Source organism: Lithobates pipiens, unplaced genomic scaffold, assembly GCF_037356315.1.
Source record: "Lithobates pipiens isolate NorthernLeopardFrog02 unplaced genomic scaffold, aLitPip1_a1.2 Scaffold_28, whole genome shotgun sequence".
Classification (NCBI taxonomy): domain Eukaryota; kingdom Metazoa; phylum Chordata; class Amphibia; order Anura; family Ranidae; genus Lithobates; species Lithobates pipiens.
The window spans coordinates 113,177,908-113,200,831 of record NW_027507789.1 but is presented as its reverse complement, the minus strand read 5'-3'; the positions used below and the strand labels follow the sequence as shown (position 1 = coordinate 113,200,831).

Below are 22,924 nucleotides of genomic sequence, written 5' to 3'. Positions count from 1 at the left end.
CCAGTTGTGTGGAGGGAAGAATCCGTTTGTTTTTTTAGCTGGCTGAATGAAAAAAAAACTAAACATCTATGGCCAGGTTAAAGGAGAAGTATGGCCGAAGCTCTTTTGGTCATACTTTTTCTGTGGGTAACAGGAGGGCAGGTCTGCACTCCTCTGACTCAGATTCAGCCGACGGCAGACTTTAGTCCACTGTTGGCTGACATCACAGTGCCGCTCCAGGCTCTGCAGGGCACATGACCATAATGGCAGGATTCATCCAGATGACTAACTGACAGCTGAATTAGCCACTCAGTACACTGATGGAATACTTTGCCTGCTGCTCCCCCCCTTCCCCAGCCTGGCACTCTTTTGAGCGCTGGAGGGGCAGATCAGAGAGCCAGTGACTGACAATCACCACTCTGTGCTCAGAGTGGACCAGAGAACTAAGTGACTAGTGGTCTTTGATTGCTCTTTTATATATATATATATATATATATATATATATATATAAATTATACTCTTAGCAACATGGTGACGATGGAAAACTGTCAACTGCACATGGATGTGATGGATGGCAGTGAGTGCATAGTTCCAGAGACGACATCAGTTTGAGAACCCAGTGACCCTGGACCAGTGGTCAGAAAATTAGCCACTGACAACTACTATCCCAGCTTTCTGCCTCTGACTCCCAATATATGGAACACTTTAAAAATGGTCAGTGCTAAAGTGTCCCCCTTGTCAGAGGGAAACGGCTAATATACTGTAAATGTCCATGGTTACTTACCTGACCACTGATCCCATGCTGCTGGCTCTGCTAGCAGCATCCATGCTGGAGTATGAAAGAATGCAGTCACTGTCAGTGGTTAATATGCATGGCATTTTTTTTTCTTTACTAAAAGTGTTGCTCGCTATACTATTCCAGACGATACAATATACAATATACCTGTCCTCAGCAACACGGCTATGAACAGCACTTTTGATTGAAAACCATCAATTGTGAATGTCTACCTGTGCCACTCAGCTGTGCTGCCAAATTGCTAAAAAGGACTCTGCACAAAACTCAGAAAGGGAGAGTGAGAAAAAACAAAACACACTCGTTACTAGGCTTTCCATTTAGGTAAATCTACATTTATTCTTTCTTTGATTTGCCAATCTAAGGGAAACAACTTTTACTAGTTGCTGTCTGTTTTGTATAGGTGAGCCCCCTTGTAAAAAGCCTTATTCAATAACCTATTTAGCTGTCTGTCAAGCTTCAGATGAGAGTTATAGAATTAGAACGGGCTTGGGCTGCAGAATTACTTGCTTGTGACCTAGCTCTGTAACTTCTTGATCCAACTGGCAAGATGGCAGTACCCAGTAGATCTGCAAAGTAACATTGATCTGGTGCCCCTTATTTTTCACATCCACATACATTGTTTGTGGTTGTGGCAGTACAAACTTGGAGTAATCAGTCAAAATTCCCTTATCATAAGTTAAAGGCAGCCAGGTCAACAAAGAATGTTTTCTGATTATGCTATGGGATGCTGCACCTTGCTTTTTGCCAGATCAAATAACCCAGGCAGTCGTTTTAGAGAAATTTTCTGTGAATGCAGTATGTTAACCTTTAAACTTGAGTCCAAAAGGTAGAAAACATAACCGTGTAGTTGATTTATTATGATTCACATTTAGGCATTAATTATATAATATTACAAACATAATTTTAAAACTCTTCTTTAGAAATTGTTTAGCATCTCAGTTCCAGCCAGTCAGGTTCAAACTGTAATTTCTAAAGTCCAGGATTGACAATGAAGTAAGGATTGGTTGCTATGGTCAACAGAACAGTTTTTTGTACACTTTTTATAGTCTTTGCGTTAAAATCAATTATATCAATTTATACTCAGCTGTGCTTAGAGCGAAGTTCAGCCCAAAAGTGAAACTTCTGCCCATTTGTCTCTCCACCCCCTACAGTGCCACACCTGGCACCTTTCGGGGGGGGGTTGGATACCTGTCTTAGCCCTTGTACACACGGTCGGAGATTCAGTCGGAATGTTTCCTATCGGACCGTTTTGTCGGATATTCCGACTGTGTGTGGTCTGCATCGGACTGTTTCCGTCGGAATATCCGACGGACCAATTTTTCCAACTTGCCAGTAAAATTTTCTGACAAAATGCTCCGATCGGACATACTCCGATCATGTGTAGCCTACTCCGACGGACAAGGTGCCACGCATGCTCAGATCAAATTTCTAGACCAAAGCTATTGGCTACTAGCCTGAACGTAGTCCTGTCCTAAGGAAATAACGTCATCACGTTATGTACAATCGGATTTTCTGACAACTTAGTCCGACCGTTTGTATGCAACATCCCTTCCGGACCTCTTCCAGAATTAATCCGTCGGACCGGGAGACCAGGCTGCGGTGCATTACGTCAGCAGCTTGGCTCCCTCCTCCTTCCCCCACCACCGGGCTAGTAGGAGAGCACAGCGGTGCCTTGCACATGTGAAGTAGGGACCCGGCGTGAAGCGTGCTTCACTACCGGGTTCCCTTACTGGCAATTGCGGCGGAAGCACCCAACAGCATATGGAAACATCAGCTGTGGTGCCGACATTGCTGGACTCCAGAACAGGTAAGTGTCCTATTATTAAAAGTCAGAAGCTGCAGTATGTTTAGCTGTGGGCTTTTAATTTTAGCAGGGGTGGGCAGACCTCCACTTTAACTATAGTCTCATACATTAAAGTGATATTAAAGGCTTTCTTTTTCTTAAATAAAAAAGATGTTATACTGTACTTATCTGCTCTTTGCAATGATATTGCATAGAGCAGTTGCTTACCTCCACGTTGGAGGCCCCCCGCCAGTGCTGTCAGCTTCTACCTTCTCAGAGTGTTCCCCTTAGCCAGCCAAGTGCTAAGGGGGCACCAGCGCATGTGCGCTCCCAAACCAGAATGTACATCCACTGCACTACTGGGGGGGAGTTAGTGAGGGATTTTCTATATCCTAAAGCACTGAATGAGTTAAGGTAATACATGTAAAATTAGCCTTTATGTGTAATACCTAAGATTCATGTGGTTGGAATTCTTTGTAGAGTTCACAGTTTGGGATTTGATCTTTAATGCATACAATTCAAAGTGCAAATGATTGTCAGTACATGGCATGCTGGGTAATAAGAATTAAGCATATTCTTTCTCCAGTTCATATCTTCAGTTCTGATTACCTTGACAGCATACAGGCAAAAACATTGACTCCTTTGGTATAGTGCAAAATGACATCTCACATCTGACATTAGCACAATTTTCTAGCAAAAGCTAATTAATAAGTTCAATTAAATGTCCTTTTGCCTTGAATTCCTTATCAGAGGCTGCAGTGCACTTTCTAAAATGTGACATTGTCTTAGTGCTCTTAGTCTTGTGCATAGTCATAGCTGCATATCTGCAATGTGGGATAGGGCAAATTCCACCCACTGCTGCCTCACTTCTGTGCTTCTCCCACCTTTCCTGACACCTACTGATGTCTCCTCCTAATGTGCTGCTGCTTTCTGTGGCTCTTTTACCTCTCCAACTACTTGTTGATATTTCCCCACACCAGTCATCAGTTCACCGTTCATTAGATCTTGAGTCATCAGGGAAGCGGGAGCATGTCTGACATGATAAAGCAAAGCAATGGTTCTCTACAGAGATGGCTTCTGCCCCACAGATTCACAGTGTGGATCAAGGCATGTTGAGTCTGCCCTGGGGCAAATATAAGCTGAAGGGAACCAACTAGCAATACTGGTGATTAATCCTTGGCCTTCAGCTTTTTTGGGCACAGCTTCCAGTCTAGGTCTACTTTGAGACAAAAATGAAAGGGACAGTGAGTTTCCCATATATTATTTTTAGTTCCACCTGTGTTTGGAAAATTAAGTAAGTATGGGCATTTTACAGCAGAACAAAATATTAAGGTAAAAGAAGAGCCAGATCAGCGATCCCCAAATATGTAGCTACATGTGGTTATTCCCCCTTTGCCTAATGCTTTTGGCATCCTTTTTCCAGGAAAAACTTTTTTTTAAGTTCTTTTTTTTTACCATACCTTGCCATCATTTATAGAGGTTCATGAGATGACAAATGTTGAAAATCCCTGGTTGATACAAAGGTATTTAGTACCGTTGCTAAAAAATATTTTATGAACATAAATATTATTTCTTTACTTAAGATAGAGAATGCAGAAAAACAGTTTTCTTCCCACACACCAGTATGCCCTCTGACATTTTTAGTATTGCTATGATGTTGTCCATTTAGGAAACATAGAGCTTCATCCATAAAGCTTCATTCTTAGTCGTCGTTGTCATCATCATCATCATCATCATCATCATCATCATCATCATCATCATCATCATCATTTAAATTGTTCTCTTCAAAATACTGGGTGTAATTAAACTGCTCTATTGAAAAAGGCACATCCTTCCATTTTTTGCAGGGTTTACGCTCCTCAGGAGTTTCTATTATAAAATTCTTGATGCTGATAATTGGAAGAGGCACTGCTTTGTAGATCATAATAAAGCCCCAGTCCCTCTGAAACAAAGAGAATATCAGTTTAACTGGAGTATGTAAACATATGGAAGGGCAAAAATGTTGCCAATATCTCTATAGGAATAATAAAAGAGAAATTTAAATTGATCAGAATTTCAAAACTGCACACATACATGAAGAGCAGGCACTGCAAAATATTTGCACATACAGTTGTGCTCATGAGTTTACATACCCCGGCATAATTTATGATTTCTTGGCCATTTTTCAGAGAATATGAATAACACAAAAACTTTTCTCATGGTTAGTGTTTAGCTGAAGCCATTTATTATCAATCAACCCGTGATTATGATTTAAAAAGAGTAAACACAACAGAAACTACCCAAATGACCCTGATCAAAAGTTTACATACCCCAGTTCTTAACCTCCCTGGTAGTATGATTCAGTCTGGAATTAGGTGCTGAAAGCGGTACAATTATTTTGCATGGAAATTTGGTGTTTTATTTTGTAGTCCTGTAATTCTTAGGAAAAACGCTCTTAAATCTCTTCAAACCAGAGTCTAGCAGACATCCCGGGTATGATAAAGTTTATAATATAATAAAGAATAATAAAAATTATTCAATAATGTAATTAAATCCTTAAACACTGAAAAAGTGACACTTTTTGGTTGCTATGGAAAATCTCCAAATTCCAGGCAGGAAGAACTGTATTTATAATATAAAAGTGCATGCAGGGCATTGCACAGACCACTAGGGACAAAGGGGTGTGTAATTTTTTGTATACAGTACTGTAATCTGTAAGATTACAGTGCTGTGTGTGTTTTGTGTCTTTTTACTTTTTTGAATTTGCCGCCGTTCTCCGCTCCCGTGCGCCGTAACGTCGCAGGGAACGGAGCTCGGCGGCATTCGGCACTGTGAATCGAGCGGAGGACAGCTCGATCACACAGCGCGGGGGACATCGCTGGATCCAGGGGACAAGGTAAGTAAGTCTCACTGTGTCCTCCCTGTATCCAGCGATGCGATCCCGAGTCTGGCTCGGGGTTACCGCTCCTGCTAGTAAATTCCCAACCCGAGCCAGACTGCCCCCTTTAACATCAATGACAGATTGAAGTGTTTTGTGGTATTTGTGGATGAGGCTCTTTATCTTCTCAGATGTGGAAGCTGCCCAATTCTCTTGGCAAAAAGCCTCCAGTTCCTGTAAATTCTTGGGTTGTCTTACATGAACTGCACGTTTGAGATCTCCCCAGAGTGGCTCAATGATATTGAGGTCAGGAGATGGCCACTCCAGAACCTTTAATTTATTCTGCTGTAGCCAATGACAGGTCGACTTGGCCTGTCATTGGCTACCGGATTGGCTACAGTGTTTTGGATCATTTTCATGTTGGAATGTCCAAGTACGTCCCATGTGCAGCTTCCTTGGCTGATGAATGGAAATGTTCCTCCAGTATTTTTTGATAATATACTGCATTCATCTTGCCATAATTTTGCAGCCCATCTTTCTTCAAGTGCCTCCTTATTTTGGATCTTGAAACAGCCACACCACGTTTTCAGAGAGTTCTGTATTTCACCTGAAGTTATTTATGTTTTTTTTTTTTTTTTGCATCCTAAACAATTTTCCTATCAATTGTGGCTGACATTTTTGTTGGTCTACCTGATTTACCTTGGTTTGGTTTCAAACAGAACCCCTGATTTTCCACTTATTGATTAGAGTTTAAACACTGCTGATTGGCATTCTCAATTCCTTGGGTATCTTTTTATATCCCTGTTTTATACAGTTCAACTACCTTTTCCTGCAGATCCTTTGACAATTCTTTTGCTTTCCCCATCCATGACTCAGAATCCGGAAACGTCAGTGCAGCACTGGATGAAAGATGCAAGGGTCTGTCAGGAGTCCAGAAACTCATTGCCCTTTTATAAACACACTAATTACAAGCAAACAAATCACAGGTGAGGATGGTTACCTTTAATAGCCATTCAAACCCCTTTGTGTCAACTTGTGTGCATGTTATCAGGTCAAAATCACCAGGGTATGTAAACTTTTGATCAGGGTCATTTGGTAAGTTTCTGTTGTGATTATGATTTAAAAAGAGTAAACACAGTGGATTGATAATAAATGGCTTCAGCTAAACACCAACCATGAGTGAAACAAAAGTTTTTGTGTTATCATTCATATTCTCTGAAAAATGGCCAAGAAATCCTAAATTCTGTCAGGATATGTAAACCTATGAGCACAACTGTATATTCAAATATCGTGTAGGGCGTAGCTGGTACATCATTATGATGGACAGTCACATAATAATGAGGCAGGGAGGTGAGTGGGTTGCTGCCAAGTTTACCTTTAGAAACCTGAGTCACTCTATTAATATAAGTGACTTGTTGGCTTTCCCAGATGCATACATGACTCCTTCTTTACAAGGATGCCCGCAGTTAAAGATCACCTTCAATTTTAAGATAGAAGCCCAAGGTCTCAATATCAAGCCAGAGAGTGCTATAATATAGTCTCTGACTTGATATTGAGACCTTGTGCATCATTAAACTCCATACACTATCACTTGAGGTTACCTACTTCTGTGTGAGTTACTTCCTAAAAATTGCCCAATATCCCTTTAGTTGGACTGTACTGTTTTTTGGCCCTAGGCTCTTTTTGGTCAAAATGAAATAGAAGATTATATTCTCACAGAGAATTATCAAGAATGGCGCTAGTACGAATACAACTAAACTACAAAATAATCATGCATGCGAATGTGCTGTGGGGGTGTAGGTTTATACTAAACAGCCAATAGGTCCAAAGTTATCCATGTCAACTCAATGAAACAAGTAATCTCTGCATCATATAAAGGAAACAGAGAAGGGCACCAACTAAGTTCAGTATATAGGAATAGACTTTATTAAAAATCCCATGTAGCAATTTACAAGATGCATAAAGATAAGAGCATGTAATCCACCCAGTGTGGTTTGTTGTTGAGCTTTGGTGTGTCTTCAGGAGCCAGAAAGCAGATGCCACTGTCAGGAGCTGTGTAGGACACCAGAAACAAAACCGAAGATCCTGGAGTGCACAGACTGCGCAGGACCAAGACATCACACCTGAGGGACAGCAGCATGGGAGCATGGCTACATTTTTCCAAGCGTAACTGCTCCATACTAATGAACTACAATAAAAATGGCTGACTAAAGTATATACCATACAAATGAACTACAATAAAATGGCCACTTGGCCACCATTAGTAAGTATAGCCCTCAAGCAGCCATATAAGTGTGGTCTCAACCACACTAATGGACATGCCCATGCCCACTAAGGACATGCCCATGGTTGCACACACACACACACACACACACACACACACACACACACACATATATGTGTGTGTGTGTGTGTGTGCGCAACCATGGGCATGTCCTTAGGCTTAAAAAAGGAGCAGTTACGCTCTGAAATTTGTAGTCATGCTCCCCACGCTGCAGCCCCCCAGATGTGACATCACGGTCCTGCAAAGTCTATTATTATTATTATTATTATTACTATATAGGATTTATATAGCGCCAACAGTTTGCGCAGTGCTTTACAACACGGGGGCAGACAGTACAGTTACAATACAATTCAATACAGGAGGGATCAGAGGGCCCTGCTCGTTAGAGCTTACCATGCACTCCAGGATGGCTCCAGGATCTCCAGTTTCCTTTCTCTAGTCCTACACAGATCCTGACAGTTGCATCTTCATACTGGCTCCTGAAGACACAACAAGGCTCAACAACAAACCACACTGTGTGGATTACATGCTCTTATCTTTATGTATCTTGTGAACTCCCACTTGTGATTTTTAATAAAGTATTTTCTTATATCCTGCACTCAGTTAGCGTCCTCTATGTATTCCTTATATGCGTTAAAATTTGTTTTGTTTATTTGTTCTAACGAATTCCAAATTTTTAGAGTGGTTAGAATCCGGATTGGTCAAAAAATGATCAACCAATTTGAATTCAGTTTGAAGAATAGCTGGTCATTAAGCAGTGGGCCAGGAAGCCGCATCTTTAACAACCGATGAATCATCAACTGGCTTCCACAATTATGGCTGAAATGTAAACAAAACAATGCCAGCAATAGAAAATTCCAAAATAAACAGCCCTTTGAGTCTGGTATGGATCCCCATGCCAAAGTTGAAAAAAATACCAGGCCACATACCCTTAAGATAGGGGAGTGGGTGATTTGGGGCAGGGGGTTCTGCCCTGTCCGGTGGTTGTGGGGGTCTGCAAGCAGAGGACTTATCGGAATCTGGAAGCCCCCTTTAACAAGGGGTCCCCCAGATCCCACCCCCCCATGTGAATGAGTATGGGGTACATAAAGGCTTTTGCCGCCTGACAGTTCTTAAATAACTTAGGGGCGAGGCCACCAGATGATGTCACCGGATGAGCCCACTCCCTTGTGTTGTCATTGTGTCTTTTTTTTAAAAAAGCTTTTGACCTGAAGGAATTGGGAGCGTGACCCCTCACACAGTTTATTTTTTACGTTTTTTAATGCCGGCATTCTTTTTACATTCAGCTAACAGTGGGGAATCCTGCCGACGCATCAAGGGTTGTTGAAAACGTGGCAGCCGTCCACTCCTTAACAACTGGCTATTCACAGTTTGTTAAGGAGCCTTTCTGAGGAACAACAAAAAATGCAAAACACCTGCAGCAACATATCAAAAACATAATATTTGCCTTTTTGGTGTGGGTCTATTGAAGACCATTACACGCAAAATGCAATAAAAAAAGTCCCTAACCAAAAACGCAGCGGCTAAAAAATGCATAGATGTGAACATGTCCCATAGGAAGCCATGATAAATGGACTGTAGTGCGTTTCTACAAAACGCACTATAAAACACATAGGTGTACACAGTACACATTCTATGGAAGTTAAGATTTGATGTATTCAATGATTTCAGTGATTTTTGCAGAACTACCTTTTGAATAATTATGTACCTAGGATAATGTTAAATGTATGTAATGTTTGTCTTTTGTATTAATAATTAAAAAAAAAAAATTGTAAATTTTATCTGTTGGTCGTGCCTTGTTAAAGTCCCATGGGCAAAAATAGGATTTTTTGTATTATCAGTAAAATCCCAAGGGGCGGTCCCTTAGGTAACAACATCTCAGCCTGCTACTGCAGCCTCAGTACGTCAACAAGCACTGTAACGTAGACACAAATAGGAGGGGAGAGCGCTGTGTCAGTCGGTGAACTACAGAGAAAAGGATTTTACAGTGAGTACAAAAAATCCTATTTTCTCTTACGTTCACTGACTGACACAGCTCCTTTCTTAGACCATTGGGACATCCCCAAGCAGTGCCAAAACGAGGGGTGGGAAAACAGAATAAAAACTTCACCCACAATGGCTTGTGGGAACTAGTATAAAAACTTTACCCACAAAAACAACAGTGTGTGGGAATAACCAAGAACTTTTTTACCCACAAAAAAACAGAGTGCTCCTCAACTGGGAGTCACTAGCTCTAAACCGCGTCAGAACTGCGGTAACAAATGCAACAGTGCATTTACTTAAAGGTACTGTGTTTTTACCAAAAACCAGGAAAAAAATTTAAGTGTATTTGCAATTATACGGCCGCCTGCAAAACGTTGCGGCCAAAACAGACATCAGCTGATGCACCGACATCTACCTTGTAGAATTTTGTAAAAGTGTGGCCAGACGACCAAGTCGCAGCTTTACACACTTGAGCGACAGATGTTTGATGTCGGAAAGCCCACATTCCAATTGCCCTGCTGGCGTGGGCCGTGACCAGAAAGGGGGGCACCTGCCCCTTCAAGGTGTAGGCCTGTACTATAATCTGTCTGATACACCTGGAAATGGTCGCCGACGAGACCGCCATGCCTTTTTTCGGATCAGCCACCAAAACAAACAAGGAGCCTGACTTCCGAAAGGGAGCAGTAGCAGACAATACATCCTCAGAGCCCGAACCACATCCAAGGAATGGAGGGCCACCTCCTTAGGATGTGTCGGTTTAGGACACAGAGATAGTAACACAATGTCTTCATTGATGTGGAACGCCGAAACCACCTTCGGCAGAAAAGAAGGTTGCAGATGCAGATAGGGCGACTTGCAAGACGAGGGCGGCAGTTTCCGAATCCCTCCTGGCCAAAGACCACTTTCTGAGAGAGTCAACAGAGGGATCGCTAATGTTTTCAAATGGCGGTTTTTGAAGCACCGATAAAAGCAGGTTCAGATCCCACAGGGGTAACGGTGGACGCACGAGAGGAACTACATGTCGCACCCCCACAACAAAAGTGCTCACTAGAGTGAGACGCCAGGGGTCGCTGAAAAAAGACAACCATAGCTGATATTTGTCCCTTAATGGTGCTTAAAGCCAATTTCTGGTCTACTCCTTGCTATAGAAACAGCAGGATCCTGGATATAGAAAAGGAGCGCGGACGCCATCCTTTCTCCTCACACATGGAGATGTAGGCCTTCCAAGTACAATGATATATCTTCCGAGAAGATTTCCATGCTCTCAGTATAGTTGGAACCACTGAGTCCGAAAGACCCCGGTTCCTCAACATCTGACTCTCAATAGCCATGCCGTTAAAACCAGCGATGGTAAAGCAGGATGGAGAATCGGACCTTGAGACAGAAGATCCTCTCATAACGGCAGTCACTATGGGGCGCTAGGCACACTAGGTCTGCGTACCAGGAATGCTGGGGCCAATCTGGGGCAATCAGTATTACTGGAATACCCTCGGCCTCCATTCTGCGGAGCAGACGTGGTAACAGTTTCAGCGGAGAAAAGGCATAGATCAGCTGGTACTGATCCCACGGAGCCACCAGTGCGTCTGGCGCGTCTGCCCAAGGATCTCTTGTCCTGGACACGAATCTCGGCACCTTCCGATTGAGACGGGAGGCCAGAAGAGGCCTGGTGTGTCCCATTGCAGGTACAGTAGCCTGAACACCTCCAGATTCAACGCCCATTCTCCTGGGTCCAGCATCTGGTGACACTGTGGGTGGCACAGTGGTGTAGTGGTTAGCACTCTCACCTAGTAGTAAGAAGGGTCACTGGTTCGAATCCCAACCACGACACTACCTGCCTGGAGTTTGCATGTTCTCCCTGTGCCTGCGTGGGTTTCCTCCGAGTACTCCGGTTTCCTCCCACAATCCAAAGACATGCAGGTAGGTTAATTGGCTTCTGTCCAAAATTGGCCCTAGTATATGATTTGGATTGTGGGCTCATTGAGGGTAGGGACCGATGTGAGTGTGCAATGTACAGGGATAAGGATAATTGCAGACACTCACTCAGGTTGAACTGGATGGACTGGTGTCTTACATTACTAACTATGAAACTATGAGACTTAGGTAGTCTGCCTGCCAGTTCTCCACTCCCAGGATGTAAATGGCCAACAGGGCCGGTACATTTCGCTCTGCCCACTGAAGGATATGAGCAACCTCCCATGCGGCGGCCAAGCTTCTGGCCTCAGCAGGGCCAGAGTCTGCATCAGAGCTCTCCCCGGAGGACGCGGGGGTGGGGCCATTTTTAAAACACCTTTGCGTCCACGCACCGCCTCCATCTTGGCAACAAACCAATTAAAGACCGCCGAAAAGGCATCCAGAGGCACCGCACTGTCTGCAGGCAAAACGGTTGCAATTGCCTGGATTTCGGGGGAAGAAACAACAGTTTCTGAATGCATGCTGACCCTACCCTGTATGCCACCTGTTGGGGACTTAGGACAGTGATGGTCCCACCCTCCTAACTGCTGCTGGCTGAGGGGCTCCTCCCGCAGGACTCACCACCCTGACCGAGTTCTGTGCCATCCAGCTAGGTGTGCCTGTGTCCTGTGCCAGCTCCCAGATGCATAAAAGACCAAACCACGCTGTGCTGAGCTGTTCTGAATAGCGCTGAAGCTGAAAAACGCATTCAGGCTTTGACAAAATGGCACCGAGCATCCAGTATAAAGGACATAATCACAGGAAAATGGAGACAGAGCATGCTGCTCCCTGGTCACACCAAACATGGCTACCAAGCACTGTATGCAATGAAGGCAGTGAAAAAAACGGGCAGAGAAATGGCAGTAAAACAGCGCTACAGCGATCAGCAGACACAGCCTCCAGACACCTCAGGGGAGAGACCTACACACATCCAGGGCACAGCTATCCAGCGCAGTCCCCAGGTGACAGCCCCCCTGGAGAGCCCCTGTCTGTGGCACACACACCGCTCAGCAGCCCATGCAGCATCCCCCACAGGGAAGGGGGGAAGGGAAGATGGCGACAGGGAGAGAAGAGATGGAAGTGAGGGATCCCCGAATCGACCTCCCAGGGAATGCCCAGCTGCTCAGCCCCTACTTTCCATTCCTGAAGAGCAGGGAGACATTCCATTACAGACCCACTCTCCGATCAGTACGGGGTGGCTGCTGGCCCGGCACACTGTGAGGCAGACATCAGTAGCCCGGTCATATGTGTGCCTCGGGACATTACGCCCACCAGCCACCCCTGGAGCTGGGGGCATGTCGTGGCCAACCCAGCACGGAGCTCTGGTCTGCACACGCTGGCTGGCCAGGCTGGGGAGACTTCAAGGATAAGGATATCCAGCCTGTCACCCAGCCGGCTGTTGATAGCAGATCACAGGATCTTTAATCTTGAAGAAAAAGCAAAACTTCTGCAGAAAAATCCATGGACCGATGGGCCCGCAGGCTGAGGCTGCAGTAGCAGGCTGGGGGGTTGTTACCTAAGGGACTGGCCCTTGGGCGGAACTAGAAAGTTCTAGTTTTATTATAACCTGTTAACATGTTCTGCCTAGTCCTTTCCTGAAGGTGGTGTAACAACCCAATGGTCTAAGAAAGGAGGTGTGTCAGTTGGTGAATGTAAGAGAAATTATTTTTTGGTGTGTATGTACATTTTGGGACTGAAACACACCCATGCCCTACAGATGTCAGCTCATTCCTTGTATATTCTATTTTGGTCTAATCTGACCAGAACACCTTCTTTCACGTTTGCTGTGTCCCCCACATGGCTTCTCGCAAACTGCAAACAGGACTTCTTATGGCTGTCTTTCAACGATGGCTTTCTTCTTGCCACTCTTCCATAAAGGCCAGATTTGTGGAGTGCATGGCAGATTCTCCCACCTGAGCTGTGGATCTCTAATTTACCATGGGCCTCTTGGCTGCTTCTCTGATTAATGCCCTCCTCCCTGTCAGTTTAGGTAGACGGCCATGTAGGTTTGTAGTTGTGCTATACTCTTTCCATTTTTGGATGATAGATTGATCAGTGCTGAAAGCTGAGATGTTCAAAGCTTGGGATATTTTCTATAACCTAGACCTGCTTTAAACTTCTCCACAACTTTATCCCTGACCTGTCTGGTGTGTTCCTTGGCCTTGGCCGGCCCATGCTGTTTGTTCACTAAGGTTCTTTAACAAACCTCTGAGGGCTTTACAGAACAGCTGAATTTATAAGTGGACTCTATTTACTAATTAGGTGACTTCTTAAGGCAATTGGTTCCACTAGACAGGGCTTTTTTTCTCAGAGAATAGGTACAGGTACTCCCTTTTTTGCCACGTGCACATGACCGGTTTTCCCATCGGAATAAACTTTGAAGGTTTTTCCAGGAATTCTGCTGAAACTGTCTTGCGTACACACGATCACACCAAAGTCTGACCGTCAAGAACGCGGTGATGTACAACACTTACGATGGGACTAGAAAAAGGAAGTTCAATAGCCAGTCGCCAATAGCTTCCATCTCGTACTTGCTTCAGAGCATGCATCGTTTTTGGTCCATCAGAACAGCATAAAGATGAACGGTTTTCCCGATAGGAATTGGCTCCATAGAAAATATTTAGAACATGTTCTATTTCTAGGTCTGTCAGAATTTTCGAAAAAAAAGTCAGATGGGGCCCACACACGATCGGAATATACGATGAAATGCTTCCATCTGACTTTTTCTGTCAGGCATTCCGCTCGTGCATACGTGGCATTAGAGTCTCCCCTTATCTCCACCCCTACCCACCTTCCAGCACCATCCCTTGGGTCCACCCCCTACCCACCTCCCAGCAACGTCCCTTTTAGAGAATAAAAAACCAAGTATCATTTTGTGGTGCTAATTCATTTGTATGGAATTTGATAATGTTAACAAGAAAAACAGTAAAATACATCCCCTGCAGCCAGCAACCACAGTCCCCCTCTGCAACAATAGATCCTCCTGCAGCAATAGATCCCCCGGCAACAACAGATCCCTCCATGCAACAATAGTTTGCTTCTTGCAACAACAGACCCCCCAGAAACAATAGATCTCTTCCTGAAATAGCAGATCCCCCCAGCAACAATAGATCCCTTCCTGCAACAACAGATCCCCCCAGCAACAATAGACACCGCTGCAACAAAATACACACCAGTGACAATAGATCCCCCAGCAGCCTGCATCAATAGACCCTCCAGCACTCAATGTCATTACATACATGCAGTGTTGGAGGTGCCAGAACTGAACATATATCACTATGTTAGCAGGTTGCCTTTTGCAGAAAGACACCTCCCTGGTCTAACCCTTTTTTCTTCTTTTCCTCCCAAGCTCCTGACATGATCCACTTGAACCTTCAGTTGATCCCCTCAGTTGTAACCAAGATTGTTCTGACCAAACAATTTGGTAGCTGGATACTTACATACTTCACTTTATTTTGCACAAGCACATCTCTCATGGCTCCATAGTTTGTACATCATTCCCCATGTACAGAGCTCCAGCTTTGCCCTCAGTAGAGGGTGATACCTACCTTGAAGTACAATATAAACTTTATAGCTTATTTACTTGCGATTAATTGTTATATGTGATCTAATTCATTGCTCCAAGTACATTTTAGCTTCTTAAACTGGACATAGATGTATATATTTTTTTCAATCACAAAGCAGGTTGATCGAAAACAAAAATCACAAATTCCCCCATCCACACAACAAATGGAGGAATCCACCCAGCCATGTTATTGTATTCTCCTCCATGAGCATCTTACACCCTGCAGTTGTTTCCCCTTTTCAGGTGCTAAGTGCCTACTCGTGTCTCACCCTCTCCCCACCCTTCTCCCTCTTTCTTTCCCCCATTTTGATTTTTGTTTCTTTTGTTCTCTCTCGTTACTTCTCTCTTCTAATCTCCACTTTGCGGCCTAGTACTAGTGTCCACTGGCCCTGTTTGTACAATGGTTTTTGGCCAAGTCCTTTGCACGAGACAACACTCTAAAACTGGGCATACACGTATTGAAATTTGGCCAGTTCAGCAAGAACCAGACTCATTTCGATCTGCATGTAGCCCTGTCTGTTCAACAGAAGCCAATCGTTAGACCAGCTTCTGCCAAACGGTCCTGTTGGAAATCCAGCATTCAATCAGCCAATGGAGACAATGCCTGCAGTGCTGATTAGTGTATTCTGACAGGGGGGAGTCCCTGCTGTCAGAATACAACAGCGCAGCAGGAGAGATCCCTGCATAAACATTGCTTGGGTGGATGCAGGGATCTGTGAGATTTTTTTTTCATTCAAGCCACTGGCTGCATGAAATAAAAACATCCAAACAATGTTATTCCTAGGCCTGCTTCTAGATTACTCTGCCCAGGTAGAGCTCATGTACATCGGAGTCCATCCTGTAGCTGCACTTCTCTATCTGCTCCTTTATTATCTCCTCCTTCTTCACTCCACATTACACAAAGCCTGTCCCAGTCCTCCAGCTGGAGTGCAGAAGGAGGAGATAATAAAGGAGCAGATAGAGAAGTGCGGCTACAGGACGGACTCCGATGTACATGAGCTCTACCTGTGCAGGAAAGGGCTCAGGGAAATCACAGATCTGTCAAGGTTTTGCATGTTAAAATATTTGTGGCTTAATCATAACAAGATATCCCGGGTAAACTTTTTAAGCACTAATTTCCGTCTGTCGGAGCTCCACCTCGACCACAATGAACTCTGCGATATAACAGGTTCTCTGAAGCATTTAACCTCGTTACACACGCTGATGTTGAATGATAACCACCTGACCCAGCTGCAGGCCACCACACAAGAGCTGAAACGGATGACCAACCTCCGAGTCCTAAACTTATTTCCCAACCCTCTACAGCAAGACTCAGGCTATCGTGCTTACGTCGTCCAGCACCTTCCGTCAGTCGAGCTCCTCGATCGGGAACTTTCTCCATTCCTTTATATGTGCAAAACACCTTCTGGGAAAGTGACTATTATACAACCGATGAGATATATCCGATGCCCCCTTATACGTGAGAGCTAACGATACGATCGGTCTTCCGGTGATATGAGATGTGCTTTTAAACCAGGGTTTTCTGGTAAGTACATAACCTATAGGGATTTGCACAGGAGGTGAATCTGAACGATCTGCTAGCAACATTTGCCACTTTTTTATTTACAGCACTTTATATTAACAGGATTTGTGCTGAATATGAACTACTATTGAAACATTAATGGACTTTTTTTGTTTCTGGCATATGTGATATTATTTACGTTTTCAGTTTGAAATTGATTATATATATTATAAGGTTTCTTACTGGGTGCAGTTTGATATTCTGTATTACATTTCAAATTTAAACTTATAGAGTGACGTTCAAGTTTTAAAAATAATAAAGCGCTGCTAGGGTCTTAGTGCAGTTCACCATTGGTGACTGTCTTGGGCTCCATTTTTTAGGTTTCGTGATTAATATAGCAGAAGCTACAATCTATGTTTTACCTTGAGCGCTGAGGGAGTTTTTTGTTTAGTTCTCTAATATCCTGCTCATATTTCTTTTAATATGTTGTATATAGTTTTTAGTACTGTCCCCCCATACAATAAAATATGTATCATAATATACATTTAATAATCATCATCTATTCATGCTTTTTTTCTGGCAATTATCTAAGAGCAAAATATAGCATACAAAACAAACAATTGAGCTAGCAATTCACCCTGGGAATTTATGGGCACATACTGTACATGGCAGGTACAAGATAAATATGAAATGCAGAACTAGCATTTTCTCATTGTGAGACAGATTACAGGTTAGATGAATGCATACAAATACAGCACTACCTGACAAAACTTGCATCTGATGGCTCCTCCAGGGACCCAATCCTTCATCTTCTTTCCCAGATCAATAGGTGCTGTGTATTCTTCATAATAGTCTCTGAAAATTTGTATAAAATTAGATAATGATAAGCTGAAGGACCTGCATCATGTATGTACAGGGTCAGAACTACAGCTTGGCTGCTATGGGGCCTGGGAGGGGGCAGCACATACCACCATTTCTTACCACCAATAATCTTGATGATACCAACATTTCATTTAATCTCATCTGCATAAGCATAGGCAAGTTGGCAGCAGTTTAGACATCAATGGCTGTGTGTTGAGTTATTTTGAGGGGACAGCAAGTTTACACTATTATACAAGCTGTACACTCACTACTTTACATTGTAGCAAAGTGTAATTTCTTCAGTGTTGTCGCATGAAAAGATATAATAGAATATTTACAAAAATGTGAGAGAGGTGTTTACTCACTTTTGTGAGATACTGTATACATATATATATACACACACACACATACACAGTGCAGTCAGTGTATAGTAAATAATACAGTGTATTGAAGTGGTAAGGGGAACCATATGACAGAATTAGGGAGAAAAACGGAATGGGTCCCCCCTCCCTCCAGTCCATACCAGGCCCTTTGGGTCTTGCATAGATTCTAAGTGGAACACCACACTATAATAAAAATAAAAAAAATGGCATGGGCCCCTCCAGCCCGAAAATCCATACCAGACCCTTATCCGAGCATGCAGCCTGAACCATACCAGACCGCTTGCCCTCAACACGGGGAGGGTGCTTTGGGGTTCACCCCAAAGCATCTTGTCACCATGTTGATGGGGACAAGGGCCTCATCCCTACAACCCTGGCCTGGTGGTTGCAAGGGTCTGCTGGTGGGGTTTATAAAAATCTAGAAGCCCTCTTTAACAAGGGGGCACCCAGATCCAAGCCCCCCCCCCCCCACGTGAATGGGTATCGGGTTCATTGTACCCCTACCCATTCACCAAAGAAAGTGTCAAAAAGTAAAAACCACAAATAGACAGTTTTTGACAATACCTTTATTAAAAAAGAAAAAAAAAAAAGTGTCCCGCAATGTCCATCCATCTTCAATCATGCCACCTGATGGACCTGGAAAATATAAAAAAAAAATAAGCTCTGCTTCGATAGGAGGTGTCCAGCTTATGTCTCTTGGCTGTGACAGCTGTTATATAGGCCACCCAGTGATGTAACCAAGTGACCCCGCCCCTTCTAACATCATATGCCATCAGAGGGAGGCTGGGTCATCAGGTTATATTAGCGGGTGGCCCCGCCCTTGCCTTTATAACAACTGTCACAACGAAAAGACAGCAGTCAGCAGGATGCCTCCCATGGAGGCGGAGTATTTTCGTTTTCTTTTTTCTATTTTTCGGGGTTCGTCGGGTGGTGTGATTGACGATTTACATTGCGGGACACTTTTTTTTCTTTTTTAATGAAGGAATTGTCAAAAATTGTATATTGGGGTTTTTACTTGTTGAATTTTTTTGGGTGAATGGGTAGGGCAGGATTTGGGGGCCCCTTGTTAACGACGGCTTCCAGATTCCAATAAACCCCCCGCCCACAGAAACCCACAACCAATGGCACTCCCCATGTTGAGGGCATGTGGCCTTGTATGGTTCCTGTCCTCCAGGCTGCATACTCAGATAAGGGTCTGGTATGGATTTTGGGGGGGACCCCCACACCAATTACATTTTTTTAATTGTGGAGTTCCCCTTAAAATCCATACCAGACCCAAAGAGCCTGGTATGGACTGAGGGGGGAGCCACGCTGATTTTTTTCATTGATTTCTATCTATATTGCCAGTAGTCGGCAATACATTACAGCTGCAATTTTAAATTACTTTTTTCGTTTTAGAAATTGAATTTTGCTGCTGCACTGTAAAACACATCACCCAGATGCAGATTAAGGGGACCCCCCAGACATGATATTTATTATATTTTTATTGTTTAACTTTAAGCATTATTAACTGCTTGCCACCCGCCCACCATCAAATGGCGGTGGGGCGGTGCGGCTCTTGTTCCCTGAACAGCCACTCTCGCACACTGATCGTGGCTGCGCCTTGTTGCTAGGACACGGTGTGACCACGATCTGTGTAAAGAGCCGCGTCCGAGGCTCTTTAACCATATGATCGGCTGTGTACAATCACAGCCGGTCACATGTTAACACCGAGATGCCGGTAATCGGATCGCCTCGCCTCACTCTGACAGAGTATGAGGAGAGCCAATCAGCGACATTTCCTCACGGGGGACATGTAGGAATGTAATCAGTGCCCTGATTACAATAAAGAAATATAGTGTCACAATACAGTGCCCACCAATGCCAGCATACAGTGCCCACAAGTGCCACCAATCAGTACCCATTAGCCATGCCAGCCAGTGCTGTCAATCAGTGCTGCCTATCAGTGCTGCCCATCAATGCCCATCACTGCTGTCCATCAATGCCCATCAGTGTCGCCCATCAGTGCCACATATCAGTGCCCATAAGTGCGGCATATTAGTGCCCTGTCATCAGTCCCACCTCATCAGTGCCCATAAGTGAAAAATGGCCTGGGCAGGAAGGGGTGTAAGTGCCTGATAGGCAAGTGGTTAAATACACTGCTCCTGAAAAAACGTTTAAAACCTATTTATTTTTTTTTTTTGCATTGATACATGTCCCCTGGGGCAGGACCCCATGCACTTTTTATGGCAATGACTTGCATATACGTCTTTAAAATGAGCACTTTTGATTTTTCATGTTCGTATCCCATAGATTTTAATAGGGTTTGCATGTTCGCACAATTTTTTTGCCTGTTTGCATGTTCTGGTGCGAACCATCCCTAATAAACAATGTACAACGACAAAGGAGTCTGTTAGAGATGAAAATTGCCGGGTCCTACTGAAATTTACTGGAAAGGCAGGGCACAGAGAAGAGCATTGTCAGTAATGGTAGCCCCAATGATTCACTCATGACAGTTTTTCTTTAATAGATATCTTAAATATGGTATCATGTCAAAAGATGAGCTAGTTATCGAAAAATTTGCTTTGCATGTCTCAACATTCATGCAAGCGTAACGAATAATACCCATACTGTTTGTAATATGTGTGTACAGTTTCATTGTTGTCTTTTGCTAGGGAATGTAACATTCCCTAAAAAAGTAGTTGCAGGAACATTTGACTGTGAGAATTAACATTTGCCCAAAGAGAAAATAGCCTACAATTATAGGCTAAAAGCATTGGAGCAGCAGGGGAAATATTATAAGGGAGACTTCTGCACGGTGGACTGTACTGTCTGAAGCCTCCAGATGCAGTGTGAAACAGAACATTTAGTGGTATTATTACCACTTCAAAATGTGGCAGCTTTCTCCGGGTTGTTAAGGAGCTACATCTGCCATTCTAACAGCCAGTGATTTATCTCAGCACATTCAACTGTCAGCTTCAAAATTCATGCTAGGCCTTTTAGGTCTGGTATGACTTTTAGGGGGGGATACTATGAAAAAAAGGCATAGCGACCCCCTAAAATCCCCCCCCCCTCACCTTTGAGTCTGCCATGGATTGTAACGGGGAACATTATGTAAAAAAAAAAAAAAAAAGTGTAAGGTCCCCCTCCCCTTAAAGATTCATACCAGACCCCTGTCTGAGCATGCAGCCTGGGTGGCCTCCAGGAACGATACCAAGTCACAAGTCTTCAACTTGGGGAAGGGGGGGTGTACCTTGTCAGGAGGGACCATATGTCAAAGCGTCTTGTCCTCACGTTGATGGGGACAAGGGCCTCTTTCCCACAACCCTGGAATCTGTTGACATTACTCTTTATGGATTTAAAAAAAATAAAACTAACTAAACATTTTACTACAGGGTCAATCCACCTAAAACTGATATTTTAGTTTCTGGTATATGCTAAATAGTGACATTTATATCTTTCAAGGCATGCGGTGGGAAAATAGCATTAATTGAAATATCACTTTTGGGTGGTATGACCCTTTCATAAAACACAAAAGCAATCAGATATGCTTCATGTAACACAAGGTAAGGCTATTTGCCATCAACCATTTTCCATGAATGAAACGTACACTTACTTAAAGGTAGGATTAATGTTGACATGGTGAACACCTTCTACCACCCGAAAATCACTCCCGTGCCCAACTGCAGTGGCACAGTTCCTGCAGTCGAATCGAACATCTTGAGGATTGAATTTCCTTTTCTGCTCCATCTCAGCTTGTTTCACCTTACGTTCAATGACAGATGATAACTGCAGATCCAAAATCTGTGGCAGAAACCAGAAACGTATCATATGGTTAAATATTGACTCCTACATTAACCCTACCACTGCTTGGTACTACCTCTCTTTTTGCACAGAGGATGGACAGACCATATTTAGGCCAGGTTCACACCTATGCCAATTGGATGCGAGTTTCTCTGCATCCAATTCGCATAGCGGGAGAATATGACTGGTGCCCTATGGAGCCGGTTCACATATCTCAGTTGCGGCTGTGGAGCACACTGCACAAAAACGCTGTGCGTCTTTGGCTCCGTTTTAGGGCTGAAATGGGGAACAGGGACGCACATCGCTCCTGTGCGATCCGCAGCCGGTTCCATTGTGAACCCGAGCCTTAGTGTTTATCACATACACACTGGAGATTTGAAAATTTGTAAAACCCCCTGCAACCCCAGCCAGAATTAAAATATAATGCCATTCATTCTGTATTTCCCATCATAGTTGAACTGTTTATCATAATTATATTTTGGTAATAACACCTTTAAAATCATAATTTATGCATACTAATACAACTATCTCAGTAATCACTACTATAAAAGATAAAAATGCTTAATAAATAACAATTACACATAGGGTGGCACAGTGGTGTAGTGGTTAGCACTCTCGCCTAGCAGTAAAAAAGGTCACTGGTTCAAATCCCAACCACGACACTACCTGCCTGGAGTTTGCATGTTCTCCCTGTGCCTGCGTGGGTTTCCTCCGGGTACTCTGGTTTCCTCCCACACTCCAAAGACATGCAGGTAGGTTAATTGGCTTCTGTCTAAAATTGGCCCTAGTATACAACTGGGGATCTTGGATTGTAGCTCCTTGAGGGTAGGGACCAATGTGAGTGTGCAATGTAAAGGGATAGGGACAATTGTAGACACTCACTCAGGTTGAACTGGATGGACTGATGTCTTTATTCAACCTTACTAACTATGTAACTATGTAACATAAATATAATATATGTGTGTTTTTGTGAAAAAGTAGAAACTGCAAGAACGCAAAAATCCCAACTAGGCAACTTACAATAAAATTATGACTCTACAATTATTCCTAAACCCATGTGTGGTGATGCCCAACAAGTACCATGTAAGTTTTTTTTTAAAATTATTATTTTACTTTATGCTAGCTTTTATATATTATTTAAGAAGCCCCTTGATGACAGTGTGTAGAGTTGACCTCTTTATGAAGACATCTGGGCCATTGAT

At 43.5% G+C, this 22,924-nt stretch overlaps 1 protein-coding gene across 1 annotated transcript; it reads right to left on the bottom strand.

The window, feature by feature from the left end:
* Nucleotides 1–1,085: 1,085 nt before the first annotated feature.
* On the bottom strand, nt 1,086–21,764 carry LOC143935578 (ATP-dependent RNA helicase DHX58-like). Its single transcript, XM_077459557.1, has 3 exons — nt 21,535–21,764; nt 17,460–17,553; nt 1,086–4,500 (listed from the first exon to the last, which is right to left on the bottom strand). The coding sequence occupies exons 1-3, from the start codon at nt 21,747–21,749 to the stop codon at nt 4,261–4,263; spliced, it is 549 nt and encodes a 182-aa protein (XP_077315683.1). The 5' UTR covers nt 21,750–21,764; the 3' UTR covers nt 1,086–4,260.
* Nucleotides 21,765–22,924: the final 1,160 nt, after the last annotated feature.

Coding starts and splice junctions, on each gene's coding strand:
- LOC143935578 (XM_077459557.1), bottom strand. CDS start 21,749: ATGATACGTTTCTGGTTTCTGCCACAGATTTTGGATCTGCAGTTATCA. Junction 17,554..21,534: donor AACATTAATCCTACCTTTAA/GTAAGTGTACGT, acceptor ACAAATTTTCAG/AGACTATTATGAAGAATACA. Junction 4,501..17,459: donor TCAGATGCAAGTTTTGTCAG/GTAGTGCTGTAT, acceptor TCTTTGTTTCAG/AGGGACTGGGGCTTTATTAT.